The 18,302-nt window shown below is 33.5% G+C and overlaps 2 protein-coding genes across 6 annotated transcripts; both read left to right on the top strand.

Moving 5' to 3' along the window:
* Nucleotides 1-7,116: 7,116 nt before the first annotated feature.
* LOC107899705 (protoporphyrinogen oxidase 2, chloroplastic/mitochondrial) lies at nt 7,117-14,671 on the top strand. 5 transcript variants are annotated; one of them, XM_016825477.2, is made up of 19 exons: nt 7,144-7,337; nt 7,450-7,489; nt 7,656-7,791; nt 7,920-7,985; nt 8,366-8,416; nt 8,534-8,590; nt 8,805-8,881; nt 8,999-9,035; nt 9,254-9,319; nt 9,518-9,558; nt 10,116-10,245; nt 10,992-11,171; nt 11,338-11,412; nt 11,590-11,713; nt 11,803-11,911; nt 12,012-12,086; nt 12,225-12,331; nt 12,535-12,659; nt 14,411-14,671. In XM_016825477.2, the coding sequence occupies exons 1-18, from the start codon at nt 7,247-7,249 to the stop codon at nt 12,642-12,644; spliced, it is 1,572 nt and encodes a 523-aa protein (XP_016680966.1). In that variant the 5' UTR covers nt 7,144-7,246; the 3' UTR covers nt 12,645-12,659; nt 14,411-14,671. The 5 variants fall into 5 exon arrangements, with proteins under 5 accessions (XP_040948009.1, XP_016680966.1, XP_016680968.1 ...); XM_016825479.2 differs by having other exon boundaries at nt 7,177-7,337; nt 14,444-14,671; XM_016825478.2 differs by having other exon boundaries at nt 7,177-7,337; nt 14,438-14,671.
* Nucleotides 14,672-15,605: 934 nt separating this feature from the next.
* Nucleotides 15,606-18,295, top strand: LOC107899707 (3-dehydrosphinganine reductase TSC10A). Its single transcript, XM_016825486.2, has 4 exons — nt 15,606-16,275; nt 16,407-16,554; nt 16,858-17,148; nt 17,938-18,295. The coding sequence occupies exons 1-4, from the start codon at nt 15,760-15,762 to the stop codon at nt 17,943-17,945; spliced, it is 963 nt and encodes a 320-aa protein (XP_016680975.1). The 5' UTR covers nt 15,606-15,759; the 3' UTR covers nt 17,946-18,295.
* The last annotated feature ends 7 nt before the right edge of the window (nt 18,296-18,302 follow it).

Below are 18,302 nucleotides of genomic sequence, written 5' to 3'. Positions count from 1 at the left end.
AGTTTTCATTATAGGTTATCAAATATGTTTAAAAATTTAAGTTAGTTGAAAATATTAATTTTTAATTGATTGAATTTTTCCAATGCTCTATCAAATATGTCCTTACTAAGGATTTAACTACAAGTATGGGGTAAAGCTAAATTATTTTTTCTTGATTGTGTTAGAATTAAATTATAAATTTAGTAAAATATCCACAATATTAAATTATAAATTTGTCATTTTTGGAGCCAAGGCCCTCTATACCTTCCCTTTTGACATCTTCGGTAAACACAAGTCTTTTGTCATTTCACTTGTGGTTCAATTGATAACATATTTTTTCGAGGAAAATCTCCTAATGTATATTAAAAACGAAATGAAATTTTAATATATCTATATTTATTTATTAAGTTCATTATTCAGTTGGTGTCACTCATTAACTGAATCCCAATTGAATTAGGAAATTATCAAAAAACTATTTTATTCGCAAAGTAAGTTATATGGTTATAAAAGTATTTTTGTCTTTTTCATGTATTTATAAATAAATAAAATTTTATTCATGATAAGATTTGAATCAAAGACACCATGCATATAAAACATCATGGGTGTGTCATAAATATAAAATTTATTTAAATGTGTAATATTCTCATATGATTATAAGTAAATTAGGCCTTGTATCAAGATAAATAAAAGTTAATTATAAACAAAATTGGTTAAATTCTACTATTAGACCTTGTTCTTTGCGTAAGATGTGGATTTAGTACCTATACTTTAATTTGGTCATTTTCAGTCATTGTACTTTTATAATTTTAAAATTTTGGTCCTGACCAAATGGAGCTATTAATTTCATTAAATTTTGTTATTTTAAAAAATTGTTGCGCTAAATATATTATCACATGTACAATACCATGTCAACTTGCTATTTCCATATATTACTAAAATCATGTGAAGTATAAGGTTTAATTAGGGGTGCGCGTTCGATCGAATCGAATCAAATCAAATGAAAAAAATTTCAAGTTAATTGAGTTGACGAATCTTATTTTATCATCCTAACTCGATTTGAAATTTTCTCGAATCGAATTGAGTGAGATGGAATTCAAATCGAATCGAATATATTTGTTCGAGTTAAATTTAAACAAAAAGACTTTGGGTCCTTATAGCCACTGCCACTCACCGTAATCAAATTTGTTATTAACTTTCATCCCCTTATAATTTATTTATTAATCTTTTATATACGAGTTAATTTCTTTGATTGCTTAATTGCTTCAATTATCTTCTGTAACGACTCGATAATCAAGGGTGTTGGAAAGTGAAGCTCGGGACTCCGATTCCATAAAATGAATCCGTAAATATTTTTATTAAATATTTATCAAGTTAGTTTAGTAATGAATTAGATCTTGGTTAGTTTAGTAATGAATTAGATCTTGGCTAAGTAAATTTCGTGAAATTAGAGGTTGTTAAGGTATAGGGACTAAATCGCGTAAGAGTTAAAAGTTGAATTATTTATTGAAATAAATTAAAGGGGCTAAAGTAGCAATTAAACCATTTAATAAATGGTTGTGTATAGGTGGCCGAATATGGTTAAGTGTAAATGCATGTATATATATTATATGTTATATAATAATAATAATAATAATAATAATAATAATAATAATAATAATAATAATAACAAAAGAAAGAATAAAGAAATAGAAAGAAAGTGGCATTAGATGAAACAAATGCATGCAAATTAAAAAGAAAGAAAAGGAAGAAAGAATAGAGGAGAAGCCACGGCACCAAGGGTTTCAATTTTCAATTGGTTAGTATAATTTAGTCCTTTTTTGTAATTTTTATGTTTTTGGAATTTTGGTATCTAGGGCTACTCGACTCATGTTGTAATTTTTTTTATTATTCAAGATTTTAGATGTTGACATTGTTGAATAGTTTAAGGATTAAATAGATAGATTTTTAAGTTAGAAATGGAAAATGACTAAATTGTGGAATAAATTGTTGATTTTGAGCAATAGGGACTAAATTGAGAAAAATTTGAAATTAATGAGTCGAATTGAAAAAGAGGAAGCTAAATTTAGTTTAGAGTGAAATTAGTATGAAAATATAAAGCTCAATGTAAAGGTTAAAAACTAGTCTCGATTTAGGGACTAAGTTGAAGAATAAGCAAAATATAGTGTGAAAATTAAAAATTAATGTGAAATTGAATTGTGTAATATTAATGTATTTTAATTGTTTTATTCCGTAGCTAACGTCATACCAGAATCCTCGAATAAAAAGGGAAGATAAAATCGACGTCGAATAACTCGGAATTCATGGATTGTGTTTCTATAATCCGAATTAAGTTATAAATTATTACATTTTGAATTGTTGCATATAGTAAGCATTTGAGGTAAGTACTTTTGTACTTTGAAATTGAATTGAATTCACAGTTGATTGAAATGGATTGATTTGGTAAATTATGAATTTATTGAATATATATAGAGATTGAATTGAATATATGTTTATATGTGATAATGTGTATATATGCGAAATTGAGATATTGGTTGTATTGAAAAGTGAAATGAAACCCTATTAACTATATCGGGCTGAGTCGAATATAGATGGCATGTCATACGATAGGAAGAGTTCAGGGATTACTTTGACCTCGAGTCTATGAGGCATTGGGTACCAATTTGCTTTGATTTAACCGATAAGACACTAGGTGTCAATTTATATGGCGCTAAGCGCAGTTATTACTTCGAATTTATCCAATGAGGCTCTAGGTGCCAAACTGGTGTGTTGGTTGGATACGTGTATCCGTTCGAGTTCGAGTTGTGTTAATAGAGAAAATAAACGATAAAATTTATGTATTCAATTTTGAAATGACATGGTTGAGAAATGGAAATGAGATGAGAAAATATTGAAATGGCAAATATGAGAAATGAAATATGAAATAGTATATTGTTGTGAATATGGATTGAATTATGAGAAATGAAATATGAAATGATGAAATGAGACGTGTAACTTGAAAAGAATTCAAGTATTGAACAAAGAGATGAATCATGCCATTGCATGAGTTGTAATATGCAAATGCTATATGAAATGCCATTAATATGTGTTTGAACATGTGAAAACCTTAGTAAATGTGAATAAGGAATGAGCAAAATTATATTATTGATTTGAAACACATGTACATAGCTTACTTGTTGCATTTTGCATTTTAATTACTTATATCGGGATTATATTATTTGGATTATAGAAATACCACTGAGTTTTACTCAGTGTGTAGTTTTGTTTTCCGTGCGCAGGCTAGGTACTTTTCGACGTAGCGTAGACTTAGCATCAAACAATAAATCCCAAGCTCAAGTGTGGTGATATTTTTATTTTGTAATGTCATGTGGGAGTCCTTGTTGATATGTTTATGATGATGCTATTTTGGTTTCTTAGTTAAATGATGGATACATGTATATATATGTGGTTATAATTGAGGCAATGTTGGTATGGTAGCTTAGCCTAATGCTTGATAGATGCTTACCTTCAAGTTTGGTAACTTTAGGAGTTGAAAGTTAGTTCAATTATGGTAAATGTGATATGAATGAAAGTCTTGAATGTTTGATGTGTTATTGATGTATTTGAACATATAAAATGTGATACCAATAAGGGTACATTAGTTAAGCATATTAGGTGATGAATTTGGTATATTTTGGGCATGCTTAATCGTGTTTTGAGTAGGTTAAACAATTGGTAATTGAGTTGCTTAGTGCCGAAGTAAGTAGGAAATGATAAACTTGAATTTTAAGGTACTTTTTGGTGCATATGGGTGTGTGACCCAAGTTAGTGAGTTACACGGGCTGAGATATAGTCGTGTGTCTTAAGTCAGTGAGTTACATAGGCAAGACACGGGCTGGGACACGGCCGTGTGTCCTAACTTTGAGAGTCACACGACTTGGGGCATTCTACACAACCTGGCCATACGGCCATGTGTCCCCTATTTTTAAGAATTTTCAGAAATGACCCTAAACTTTCATAATTATTCCAAATTAGTCTCTGCTTGTTTTTAAACTATTTTTAAGGTCTCGTAGACTTGAAATAGGGGCTATAAGAGTAACTTTTACTCTGAATTGGAATGGATTAGCAAACCTAAATTAAGTGCATTCTACTAACATAATCGAAGATAAAATAAAAAGATAATCATAGTCGGAGTATGAACCAATATTCTGAAGCTAATAATTGGAATAGTCTTGTATGTATCCGACTTCTAACATTTAAGAAGGGATAAATAGTGATAAGAGTGTAGATAGTAGAAGACCAAGTTTAGCATTACATAGCATGATTCGTTATTCGATTGTATAATATTCTAGTATGATAGTATTTGATTGTTATGACCTGCCCCTGTATATTATATTGTTAATGGCTAGCTTATATGTTTAATTATGATTGATCAATTGTTTGAATTGTTAGTAATGCCCGTGACCCTAATCTGATGACGAAGAGAGGTTAAAAAATATATTAAATGTAAAAAATGTAATTTTTTTAATAAAAGTTATTTTAAAAATAAAATGTGAAATTGATACCAACAAAAAAATTTAATACGAATATTTTATGTCATCATCAATAATTCAATTTTAATAGAAATTGATAAAGATTTAATATGATTAAACAATTCAATAATATAAATAGTACAAAATGTAAAATTTAATTTAATAATATAAATAATAGACATAAATTTGAAAAAAAAATTTGGGGATTAGGAGGAAGTAAAAATTTTAGGAGAAAATAAAAAGGGAAAAGTTTTACCCGTTTGAGGGAAGTTAAAATTTTGAGAGAGATAAAAGGAAAAAAGTTTTGAAGATATAGGAAAGTAAAATTTTAGGGAAAAGTAAAGGTGTTTGACTTGGGTGTTAAAGGGAAGTGAAAAAGATAGTTTGATATTTAATTTATTCAAATTTAAAAATTTAACTTGGTTTGAACTCGAAATTTAAAAAAAATTTAATTTAATTTGATTAACTCAATTTGAATAATTCAAAATTGGGCTAATTTACCAAAAAAAGCCCATTTTTTTAAAAAAATTATCGAAATGGACCGGTTTTTTAATTATTTACCGGAATGGGCCATTTTCCGCGAAATCGCGTCCACATCAGCGCGATGTCAGGGTACGTGACAGGACATCGCGTCCACGTCAGCGCGAACTGCTGACGTGGACGCGATGTCATGCCACGTAGCGCGGTACCAGGGACGCGATTTTGACGCTGATTTTACGTTTGGTTTTTCTGGCTTTTAGGGTTTAGGGTGCAGGCTTTTTAGGGGTTAGAGGTCCCGGAAAAATTGTTTTCGAGTTGATGTATCTGGTCAAATAGTGGGAAATCGCTTCTAGCACTTTCACGTGCCAAGCGTTGGGATTTTGTAAAAACTCTTCCGGGATTACTGCCCGGATTGCCGGATCCTCGTATGGTGTCCATTGAAACTACATGAACATGATAGAAATATTACTTATATACATAATACTAAATAGTAAATACTAAATATCAATCCACTAGCGAATGTATGGAAATATCTATTTGCAATAATACTTACTTCTGCTTCCGACCGTTGGTCCAATAGAAGCCGTATATCTTTAAGTTCAGACGGTAATCCACGATAACTCGCCGGATGGTTCCACCTAATTAAATAAATTTTTAGCATACTTTTATTCTTACAAAATCTACATAACAATTTCAAAATGTAATATAAAATTTACCTCGTTACGAGTGGGAATGTATATGGGTGGTTCACTCGAGGACGTAGAAATGGAAAGCGAAACCGTGCCCATGATTGCAGTAGTGACAGACATCCTCCGTTTTTTGCTTCCTCGGTTTGGTCGCCCCGCACATCTCCCGATATAATGTTGCCAAGACGGCAGACCCCCAACTAAATTCACCGGCTGCTCTAAAATCAACGAGTTTTAGCAGCCACTTTAGATGTACACGGCTCCGTGACGTGTCGGCCATGAGATAGCCTCCAATTATTTGAAGAATGTATGATCGAGCATATCGGATTCGTTCAATTTCGGTTGAATTTTCATTAAGACCGGGGAAGGTGGCACGTAACCAGCCCATCTCCATCTTACCTCCATCCATTTTATCCGGAACGGCGCCCAAAAGCTCGTAGCACACCGCCTCCCAATTGCTAGATTGGGCAGACCTAGTGATTGGGTGCCCGTCCACCGGCAATCCCAAATGCAGATGGACATCTTTTAGAGTGATAGTGCACTTTCCACATGGAAGATGAAATGTGTGCGTCTCAGGTCTCCACCTCTCGATCAACGCACTGATCAGTTTCGTCTCCAACTTGCATCCCCGGCCTACCGTCGCCACATGCCAAAATCCCGCTTCCCGCAGGTAGTTCTCTACTAACGGTAATGGAGGAGCATGCATATTCCGAACATTGCATTCCAATACCCGATCTTCAGCCTTTTATAAGAAAAAATAAATTAATAAATATCTAAAAATACATAAATAAAAATATCTTAAATAAAATTTAAAATTTAAATTTAATACTTACCATTTTCATTTGCTCCACCGATATGTGATTCCTATCAAGACGAATCAGTGATCCGGCCATTGTTGAAAATATTAAAAATATTAAAATTATTTTAAAAAATAAAAAATTTTAAAATTTTCTTAAAATAATGAAATTTAATGGAAAAAGAAATTTAATATGGATTTGGAGATTTTTTGAAGGAAATTGAGAGGATTTTGGAAGGAATTTGAGAGTTTGAGAGAATTTTGAAAGGAATTTGAGAGAATTTTTGAACGGAATTGAGAGAATTTTTGAAGGATATTGATATTGATTTTTTTTGTGAAAATAAAAGGGGTGGGGGGTTTATATAGTAAAAAAAAAATTTACCGTTGGGGGGGCAACGGTCAATTTTTTGACCGTTGGGCACTGTTCACGCGCGTGGCCACATCGCGTCCACGTCAGCGCTACCACGTACCCTGACATCGCGCTGACGTGGACGCGATTTCGTGGAAAATGGCCCATTCTGGTAAATAATTAAAAAAACCAGCCCATTTCGGTAATTTTTTATAAAAATTGGCTTTTTTTAGTAAATTAGCCTCAAAATTGAAACTTGTTTTTAATTTTTTTAAGTCGACTCCAATTTTATGGACACTAAGTTTAATAGCAGAATTTGATGAGAGTGTTAATAAGAAACGGGCTTGTAGATAGCTTTTAACATCCTTTTCGAAGAATGTTAATGCTGAGCCCAAAACACAAGGAGATTGCCGGAGTAGACCCAAAGAGGGCCGAAACCTGAACAAGAATGTTAAATATCGCCCCATTTTGCGTGCTAGCATCGGGAATCTCGAAACCCGTAACGAAAATGGCGTCAACTGAAAACAAAGATGACCACTGTACACCTCTCTATCTCTATCTCTATCTCTCTCATCTAATATCTTCAATTCTAATTTCGCAATGATCTAGCTTTTGTTTTTTGTGCTGATTTTTGAAGTGTTCTTTTCTCAGCTTCTGCTAAAAGAGTAGCTGTCATTGGCGCTGGTGTTAGGTACGGTTTCGAACTTTACATTTCGTACATTTCTTCTCTTTATAACATTTTAATTTTTGTATAGTTGTTTTGATTTTTTGATCGGGTGTAAAAGATGATTTATCAAGAAACTGGAATTTGGAAATGTTAATTTAGTTAGCTAATTTAACTTTTGACTATAATGAAGTGGACTCGCGGCAGCTTACAAGTTGAAATCACAAGGTTTACATGTTACGGTATTTGAATCCGAAGGAAGAGCTGGAGGGAAGTTAAGAAGTGTGTCGAGGGAGGGTTTGATATGGGATGAAGGAGCAAATACAATGGTAAACGTTGTTTCTTTTTAGAAGCTTTAATTGCTTTTCTGGTTAAGTAGATGACAAATGCGCGTGTGAATTTTAAAATGCAATGATGATATTGCTTTTTACCGTGAATGTTTAATTTATTAGTGCAGACTGAAAGTGAGATTGAAGTGAGAAGTTTGTTTGATGATCTTGGTATTCAAGATAAGGAACAAGTTGTAAGTGTTCCTAGTTTCCTATAGCTCTATCCGTTCCTGTGTAAATGATAATTTGAGGCTATTAGTTGTAAGTTTATTTATCCTTCGGTACCCCAGTCTTTGCAACAGTATAAGTACTAGGATTTTCAACTTATATTTAATTTTTTGGGGGATAAAATTATAAATTTTTTCAACTTATAAAAACTTTATATAATTAAATTTTATATGAACATTAATAACTTTTAGGAACTTTGGGGAGGAGGGGGGTTGGTGGTGACTGCCCCCTATTTTGGTTCTTGCTTTTCAAGTTCAACTGAAAGCTTGGGAGTTCCTGAAGGATGATAGTAAAAGTAAGAGTATTACTTTCCTTGATTAACTTGATTATTGGGTGTTTAATGCAGCCAATTGCACAGAACAAGCGGTATATCGTGAGAAATGGCGTGCCTGTATTGGTATGCTTCTAATGTTCCACCTTCACTGCTATTTGAGTTTACATCTTCTCAAAGTATGACTCTTATACCCTGAGATATTTTGGATCTGACTGTTATCACAAGATTTTTTTGTGTTAGATCCCCTCAAATCCTCTCGCATTATTCACAAGCAGCATTCTTTCAGCAAAATCAAAGGTTTGTTTATCAGAACTATTTTGGGCGTATCGAATGGATCATAAATTTTGTTTGTTTTAAACAGTTAGCATATCGGATTAGTTAGCAAGCAGTCTTTTGTGATATTATTTTTGAATCTACTAATAGTCATGGTGTAAAGTGGAGCTTGCTTTCCCTCCTTGCCAATAGCTTTTGCTCATAATATTCCTATATAAATCCAGTTCTGCTTCTGCAGTTTCAGATTATTTTGGAGCCTTTTCTGTGGAGAAAAAGTGAAGCCTCAAAAATATCTGATGCTTATAATCAGGAAAGGTGATAAACACAATCTAGGATTCATAGTTATTGATTAAATGCTTTTGTTCATCCGTTTCTCATGTTACTTGAAGAAGTGTCTTGTTTCTTTACTGTGTGTTTTCAATTTTCATGCAGTGTAGGAGGATTTTTTCAGCGCCATTTTGGGCAGGAGGTATGCTTTTGCTTTCTAATTTCTTTAGTCCATGTTATTTTTTCCAAAATAATTTTACCAAGTATATTCTATTAGGTTCTCTTTATTTACGAGGGATCTGCATTGACTTGTGCAAACACTGATTTTTAGCTGGATTCAGAAAAAATTGAAGATTACCTGAAACAGTGCAAAATATTGAATTTTTTATGATAATTTACTTACTGGTTTTGTTTTATAAGGTTGTGGATTACCTTGTTGATCCCTTTGTTGCTGGCACAAGTGCCGGAGATCCTGAATCTCTATCTGTGAGTAATGCACCGTTTATCTGGACTAATCTATTTAAGTTTCATGGAAGGAAGCATCCACCTAATTTTCATTCTATTTACATAAAGAATTAGTGTGTTTCACTGCTTTCATGAGCTATGGTCCTTAATTGAGTTGTGAAATGGCTCTTGTTGCCGATGCTTCATTCTCATCTTTTCACCTTTTTACGTTTAAAACAGATGTGCCATTCCTTTCCGGAGCTATGGGATCTTGAGCAAAGGTATTTTTTGTGTAACTTTTCTTCTATCCTTCATATTACTTTTGGCTGAATAAATTGAAAATTGTCCCTTCAAATTACGAGTTTATATTTGATGAAAATTTGTTCCTAGACCCAATAAATTGCTTATTATAAAAGGAAGGACTACAAGAAGTTGTTATTACTTTCCCAAGGCATTGGATGACTAAACATTAGTACTAATATGAAACCGATACTCTTTGGTCCGGGATCACTGCTGATAATATCACGATTGGGAACTTTTCTGTCAGTGCACTGTTGCTTCTTTGCAATTTTATGTGTCATTCTTTTACATGTAAAAACATTTATCTTGAATACTCAAATTATGGTTTTTGCCTCTATGATATTTGTTTAAAGTTAGAAGAGTACATTTAAATTTGGACTAGGTGTATTGGTACTTTACTCAAGTTTGCCACCGATGTGTGTTAAAGAACCATATCTAGCTGCATTGTGAATTTTCTTATCTTGATCCAATATATTCTTAAAATAGTTGGGGTTTACTACTTGTTAACAGATTCTTCTTCATGATTCTTTCTTGTCAGGTTTGGCTCTATCATTGTTGGAGCAGTGAAATCTAAATTCTCTGCCAAAAGGACAAATCGTGAAGAAACAAAAAATTCAGTGAAAAGAAAGGCTCTACGTGGCTCATTTTCCTTCAAGGGTGGAATGCAGGTAATGAACTTATGGATAACTTTTTCTGTTGTGAGCTAAGTTTATTTATTTATGCCAATTGCAAGTTTGCTGTTTTACTCTATCTATATTGAACTGATTTACATTTCTTATTCATTATGTAATTTACATATTCGACTGTTTTTACAGTTTACAGTTCAATTCAATGTTCTTTAATTAAGATTTTAAATCTTGCATATTTCCTACCATGAACATGCATCGTTAATTCAGTACTACTTTTCTTAATTCTTTTGTTTTGAAGGAAGCTTTAGATGAATTATTGTATGGAACATCTTTTATGTGCTTTAAATAGATTGAAGGCTTAAGATATTAGGCAAGATTACCACGTCACATTATACTATCCATAATGCCTGGAAAATTTTCTGTGAAATGCATGCTAGAACATTTCTATGAAAGCTGTTACACATATTTTGGAATTATAACATTGCTATTTGCAAGTGCAGTAATACCCACAAAAATCTCGATGGCATCTTTTAAGCATGCAAAAATGACAACAGTATGTTACTTAATTCTGGCTACTTGATTGCATGCCCATTTCTTATCCTTCAGATTGTTCTAGGGTTACAGTTTTAATCAAACTAAGGTTATACCTGTTCTCTAGCTTTACTAAAATTTCTTATTTCCTTTTAGGATCAATAATATGAGCAAGACCTAACTGATAGTTTCATGTATTGCCTCAGACTTTCATCCCTTAAATACAGTCATTTATTTTTTGATGTCTTTTGCAGACACTTGCTGATATGTTGTGCAAAGATCTTTCCAAAGATGAGCTTAAACTGAAATCAAAGGTTTTGTCATTATCTTACAGTCATGAGGGGAAGTCTACATCAGAGAACTGGTCTCTCTCTTATGCTTCTGATCGAGACAAGCGCTCACAAGGCTCATCATTTGATGCTGTAATAATGACGGTTAGTTGAACTTTGTTTAGTAGACAATCAATCTGTAGTAATTATTCTTACTGCTGCTTCCAAAAGAACACCAGCTTGTGTGTTGACATGAATCTATACTACTATGCTTTATAATTATATGTTAAAACATATAATTGTTAACAGAACATAAACTTGTAAATTGCAGGCTCCGGTGTGCAATGTTAAAGAAATGAAAATTACTAAAGGAGGAAATGTCTTTCCACTGAACTTCATCCCTGAGGTATTTGCTTCTGCAATTTTATACGAGGAAAAATGCTTAGAATTAGGTTGTGTCAGTTCCCTTATCAATATACATGGACTGGGATGTGCACAAATGATTTTGATCCTTGCATTAGCAAAGTATGCTTTAATATCAGTTTAATTTTATGCTCATCTTCTTTTGAAATTTCAAATGTAGGTGAGTTATATGCCACTATCCGTCATAATTACTGCTTTTAAGAAGGAGAATGTCAAGAAACCCCTAGAAGGTTTTGGAGTTCTTATACCTTCAAAGGAGCAGCAAAATGGTTTAAAAACTCTCGGTAATGCTTGGCTCTGGTACAGTGCATTTAAGATTAACTTGTATTTATTTTCTTGGTGCCTTCATCGTATGTATTTTGCTCTTATTCAGGTACACTTTTTTCATCTGTGATGTTTCCTGATCGTGCACCTAATAATTTGTATCTCTATACAACCTTTGTTGGAGGAAATCGAAATAAGGAGCTGGCAAAAGCCTCAACGTATTGAAAACTAAATTTGGTTCTTTTACTTTACTTTTTCATACTTCATTGTATTTTTAACTGTTTTGCTAATAATTATCACTGTTAACCATTGTTTTAGAGATGAATTGAAGCATATTGTTACTTCCGACCTTCAGCAGTTGTTGGGAGTGGAGGGAGAACCGACATTCTTCAAGTACATTAACCATTACCTTAGCATTTGATTTACAATACTACAATGTCTGTTTGTTAAAATTTAAAAGTTACCTACGAGGAGTTTTGGATTTTAAATGTATAGCTACCATACATTTACCCGAAACTTTCCTAATGGCAGTCATTTCTATTGGAGCAAGGCATTTCCCTTGTATGGCCGTAACTATGCTTCGGTCTTGGAAGGCATTGAAAAGATGGAGAGAGATCTCCCTGGATTCTTCTATGCAGGTAACTAACTGCCCTTTTAGTTGAAGTTTATAATATATTAACACATCCCAAACTCTCCATTTTCCTTAAAAAGTACCCATATCCTACACAGTCGAGCTTGAAAAAGAAAATTGAATAAACTTTGTGTTGGACAAATATTTATATTTGAGATTCGTTCCTTTGTTTTGTTTGTATGGACTATGAACTATTTTGGAATTTGGTAGGTAACCACAAAGGGGGATTATCGGTGGGCAAATCGATTGCTTCTGGTTGCAAAGCAGCAGATAATGTAATTACATATTTGGAATCTTCACATGACAAGCTGCTGAAATGACGGATTACCATCGAAGTAAGAATTTCCCTCTTTTGGTTAATCTATGATGTTAATCCTCTTGTATTACTACTGCCTTATACTGGATATATATATATATATTTATATGATGTAAAAGCGATCATCTTTTCCTGGACTGCACTATTTGTTTTTGTTCTTTGATATGCAACCAACTTTTTTTTATTTTATTTTGACACAGTTTTGATATGATATGCAAGTTTTGACACAGTTTTATATTGAGTTACACTTTTAAGAATGTTAATTTTAAGTTTTAATTCAGTTGGTATCACTATTATTTAGAGGTGTTCATGGGCCGGGTGGGCTGGTTTGCCCGAAATATGGGAGGGTTTGGGTAAAAATATAGGCCTGAAATATGGGTTTGGGCAAAAAAACGAGGCCTGTTTAGAAAACGGGCCGGACCTCAGGCACCACTTTTTTTGCCTGGGCCTGACCCGACCCAAATATATAATAAATATATATTTTTATTTTTTTAATTTTAAAATACTTTTTTTATTTTTAAAATAAATTTTTGGTGTTTATTTAAAAAATGGGCCGGGCCGGGCTCGGGCATAGAAATTTTTTCTCGGGTCGGGACTGGACAAAATTTTAGGCCCATATTTTGGGTCGGATTGGGCTGGGCTTGGGCCTAGGACGTGGCCAAAATTTATTATAGGCCCGACCCGTAATATGGGCCTGAAATTTTGTCTAGGCCCGGCCTGAGAAAAAATTCTTAAGCCCAAGCTTGGCCTGGATCAGTCCATTTTTTTAATAAACACCAAAAATTTATTTTAAAAATAAAAAAATAAAAAAATAAAAAAGTATTTTAAAAATATTTTAAAATTAAAAATTAAAAATATATTTATTATATTCGGGTCGAGCCCGAGCAAAAAAAGTGGTGCCTGAGGCCCGGCCCGTTTTCTAAACGGGCCTTGTTTTTTTGCCCAAACTCATATTTTCGACCTATATTTTTACTCGAACCCTTCCATATTTCGGGTGGGCTGTTGGGCCGGACCGGGCCACCCGGCCCATGAACACCTCTACGGCTCTACTATTATTACAACAATTTGGATAACATGAGTTCAAATAGAGGTGTTCACGGGCCGGGCCGGGACCAGAAAAAATTTGGCCTGTCTTAGGCTCGGGCCTTGCCCGGCCCGAAATATGGGCCTGAAATTTTTCCAGGTCTGGTTCGGGAAAAAATTCTTAAGCTCGAGCTTGGCCCGGCCCGGCCCATTTTTTTAATAAACACCAAAAATTTATTTTAAAAATAAAAAAAATAAAAAAATATTTTTAAAATTAAAAAAATATATTTATTATATTCGGGCCGGGCTGGGCTCAGGCAAAAAAAGTGGTGCTCGAGGTTCGGCCCATTTTCTAAACGGGTCTCGTTTTTTTGCTCAAACCCATATTTCAAGCCTATATTTTTATCCGAATCCTCTCATATTTCGAGCGGGTCATTGGGCCGGGCCAGGCCACCCGGCCCATTAACACCTCTAAGTTCAAATATATTCAAATACAGATAAGTGTCTAATATCCTTTTTTAAGTGGAAAAAAAGAGAGGCTAGAAGCCAAGAAGATACAAAGACAAAAACTCTAATTCCCTGCATGGGTTGAAACGTCACCTTGCAGCACCCTATCCACTTGGACATTAGGAAACTTCATCAATAGACTATTGAGCAGCCATGGTAGTAAGCCAAGATAGGGTTTTGGATCTGGTATTCTCATAGAACTTGCTTGGCCATCAGCTAAGAGTTTGTGTGAACATGCAGCTTATACACCCTCAATTTCTGTGCTAGTTCCAGCCCGGTTATAAGCGCGGAGAAAGCGAAGGATAAACCATACAACCACTCGTTGCCCTTGGAATCGACCAACATCAGATGTATTGAGCTCCAGTGGTAATGATTGTTAAGGAGAGTTGTGAATGTTAGAGGTGTATTTTGATTTTGTTGAGATGTTTTGTCATGTTATTGTGTGTCTGCAAAATCTGAAGAATGCTGTTTTGATATGAAATCCATGCTTCCTTTCGGCCCCCCAAAATTTAAAAAATTAAAGCAAAGAAAAAGAGACTTCACATTAATTACGTCCAACATTTATATTCATTGATTTGTGCGTGCGAGGATAATTTTAAATTAATATTTCCTTAATGTTTTGATATTTTTTAAAATGAAAATATCATAAATAGTATTAATTAAATTTGGCATAAAAAACCCTCAAATTAAAAAAAAAAGTCTTGCTTTTTTTTTTTCACTCAATTGAGTTTTTAAATTTTCAAAATATATTAAAAAGGTCCTCATATATTTTTTTAAAACACAATTAAGTTCTTTATTTTTTTTTTCACTTAAGTGGATACTTGAACTGTTAAAATGCATTAAAAAATCTATTTGACCGATAAAGTTAATTGTTCTTAATTTTTTTTAGTTAAACTCACTTTGTATCACAACCACGGTGTGACATGTAGCAAAAAATTATAAAAAATAAAAATCAATAAAAGTTATAAAAATTATTAAATTTTAATAAAAATATAAAAAATATTTAAATTTTATTAAAAATTAAAAAAATTATAAAATACATCAAAAATTCTATTTGACAGTTGACGTTAAAGTTAATGAGCCCTAGTTTTTCTTTTTAGTTAAAATCATTATGTGTCGCAACATAGCGTGACATGTGACAAAAAATGATAAAAAATAAAAATAAAGTTATAGAAAAATTATAAAATGCTTCCTTTTATACAATAACTTTTATATTATTTTTAAGAATTTTATATTTCTTTAATTTTTTATAATTTTCTTATGAATTTATAAAATTTTCTAGTTTTTTCTATATTTCTATATATTTTATGATTTTTTACGATTTTATAATTTTTAAATATATTTTTATATTTTTTTTATTAAAATTTAATAATTTTTATTACTTGATTTCTATTTTTTATAATTTTTATAAAAGATGATTATTAAATTTCTATAAAAGATGATTATTAAATAGCTTCGGTAATGTCGAGCGGTGAAGCATACATACTAGTTTCTGCTATAAAAGAAAGTCAAGCTCAAAATCTAAAAGCGTAATACCAGAATCGCAATCATTCACCGCCAGGAATCGTCGCCGTGATTCACCGCCGGTAATGGTGTTACTCTCTCTTATTTTGCTCCCTATCCTCCTCCTCCTCCTCCTCTACTTTATCGTCCGCCCCCGCCCAGTCACTATCCTAATAAAGAACCGCCACGTCTTCATAACAGGTGGGTCAAGCGGGATCGGGCTAGCCTTAGCCCACCAAGCCGCTTCCCAAGGAGCTCGAGTCTCACTCTTAGCTCGATCTCTTAACAAACTCCAAGAAGCCAAAGAATCGATTCGCCGTTCCTCCGGCCTCGACGTTTCGATATTTTCTGCTGATGTTCGTGACTACGACGCTGTCCAGAAGGCGGTTAACGATGCCGGACCCATCGATGTCCTGGTAGTTAACCAGGGGGTTTTTGTGCCTCAGGAGCTTGACAAGCAGGGATTGGATGAGATCAAGTTTATGATAGATGTGAATCTCATGGGGAGTTTTAATGTCATCAAAGCTGCTTTGCCGCTGATGAAGGAGAGGAAGGACCGTTTGCCCGCTTCCATCTCTCTTATTTCTTCCCAAGCTGGTCAGGTCAGTATCTGAAATCATTGAATTGGGTTTTCTAACATTTGTTGATTGTTTTTTCTTTATAAAATTTTTGTTTGCTTTTAAATGATTTCCCTTCTTGCTTTCTAATTGAGCTCTGTAGTGTGGATGTTTAGGTAGGAATTTATGGTTACACAGCATACTCTGCCAGTAAATTTGGGCTCCGGGGATTAGCAGAAGCATTGCAGCAGGAGGTTATTGCGGATAATATCCATGTCTCTGTTGTATACCCTCCTGATACCGACACTCCTGGTTTTGAGAAAGGTTTGAGATCCTTATCTTTGAGCCTTCTATATTGTTAAATGGCATCAAACCTGTATTTACTATAATCAGACAGTTGCATTTTGTGAAGTTGTGAGATGTAATCGTTTCACTTTATAAGCAATCAGTTTCAGTTTATCTTGAGCGCGAATAATTGATGACTTTTGTTGGTTTATGGAACATGATGCTGGCCTCTCACTCTTGATTGTGTTTCTCAATAGTAAATTTGATTTCGAGACATGTATGGCTCATTGTGTTATTTATTGAGCATTTGCATTTTATTTACTATGAGCGGACCTTTTGCAGAAAATGAAGTTAGACCAGAGCTCACAAAATTGCTAGCGGGCTCCTCTGGTTCAATGAAAGCTGATGAAGTTGCCAAGAAAGCTTTAGATGGCATCAAATCTGGAAGTTTCACAGTCCCTTGCAACTTTGAGGGGCACATGCTGGCTATAGCTACAGCTGGTTTATCCCCTGAAAGATCTTTCTTAATGGCATTCATTGAGGTGGCTTCCGTCGGTGTCTTACGTCTTGTAGGTTTATTTTTCCAATGGAACTGGTATCAGACCATAGAAAATTGGCATGCAAAGAAAAATAGTAAGTTTGCAATTATAGATTTGTCTATTTATACACAGGAGTAAAGATATAAGTGCATGCTTTATTGGCGTTAGTTGTCTATTTATTTCTGTAAGTTGTTTCTATCTTAATCTCATTTGGAATGCTCAAGAACTCTATATGTGATTATTTTCAAGGAACGTCATTTCTTTTTAATTATTTAGATTGTCCTTAGGATTTAGCAATCGAGGCTATGAGAATATTGTGCTCGATTCTTATCTGTCATTATTGATGAAGTCTAAATTTGCCATTTCCAGTGCCTTCAGTAATTAGGAATAATGCCCTAAAGAGGTTTTATTCCCTCTGTTCCATTATTAAAAGCTTATAATTGGTAGCAATTTAAACTATAGCGTTGTGTTTGGAGTTTAATATGGTAGATGGTTTTATTTTCGTATGCAATTCCTTGCCAAAACATAAAATGATAGTTTTCCCCTTCTAAATCATAAGAACCAGAAATCTAAGATCGATGGTCTTTTGGTATCAGCAAGTGTAAATACTCACTTATAGGAGGTAAAGACCATTATTAATCAGAATATGAATTATAAAACCTCAAAGTATACCATGTTAACTTTACCAAGGAAAATTGGCCTTTAAGAATTTAGTGTTCAAGGTTTGTAGTATGGCAATATGATCTTTCTTTTGAAAAGTTGCAATGCTTGATTCTTTGTTTACTCTTGTGTGCGTGATGATCACACCTTCTATTGTGTCAAAACTGTTAAAGGAGTGCTTTTATCATAATAAAATGTTTTCTTCATTTCATCTTGATTTCAGGGACATAGCCCTCTGGTGCTCGAGATGGATCATCATTACTTCTTCTGGCTTCTGTTGCTTACTTCTAGGATATCATGGATGCGGATATTTGACTAACAAATTTCATCAGTCGATATTCAGGAACTAGAGCTCTCCCGAACTTTTTGTCTATGTTACATCTTTTTCTTTCCGACTTTCAATTTAAACATCGGTAGGAGACAAATTCTGATAAAGCGAATAGCTAGAGCCATTATGCTTTGGATTGCATTGGAAAGTTGTAGTTTGTATCATTAGAACTTGTCAGCTGAATCTTAAGATGTATTGTGTTTCCAAGTAATTCGGGTTTTAATAGAGAAAATAATTGGCCGTTTGCCCTTTATTTCATT

The sequence above is a fragment of the Gossypium hirsutum genome, chromosome D04 (assembly GCF_007990345.1).
Source record: "Gossypium hirsutum isolate 1008001.06 chromosome D04, Gossypium_hirsutum_v2.1, whole genome shotgun sequence".
Taxonomy (NCBI): domain Eukaryota; kingdom Viridiplantae; phylum Streptophyta; class Magnoliopsida; order Malvales; family Malvaceae; genus Gossypium; species Gossypium hirsutum.
The sequence above is the reverse complement of the archived record's forward strand: the minus strand, read 5'-3'. Positions and strand labels throughout refer to the sequence as shown.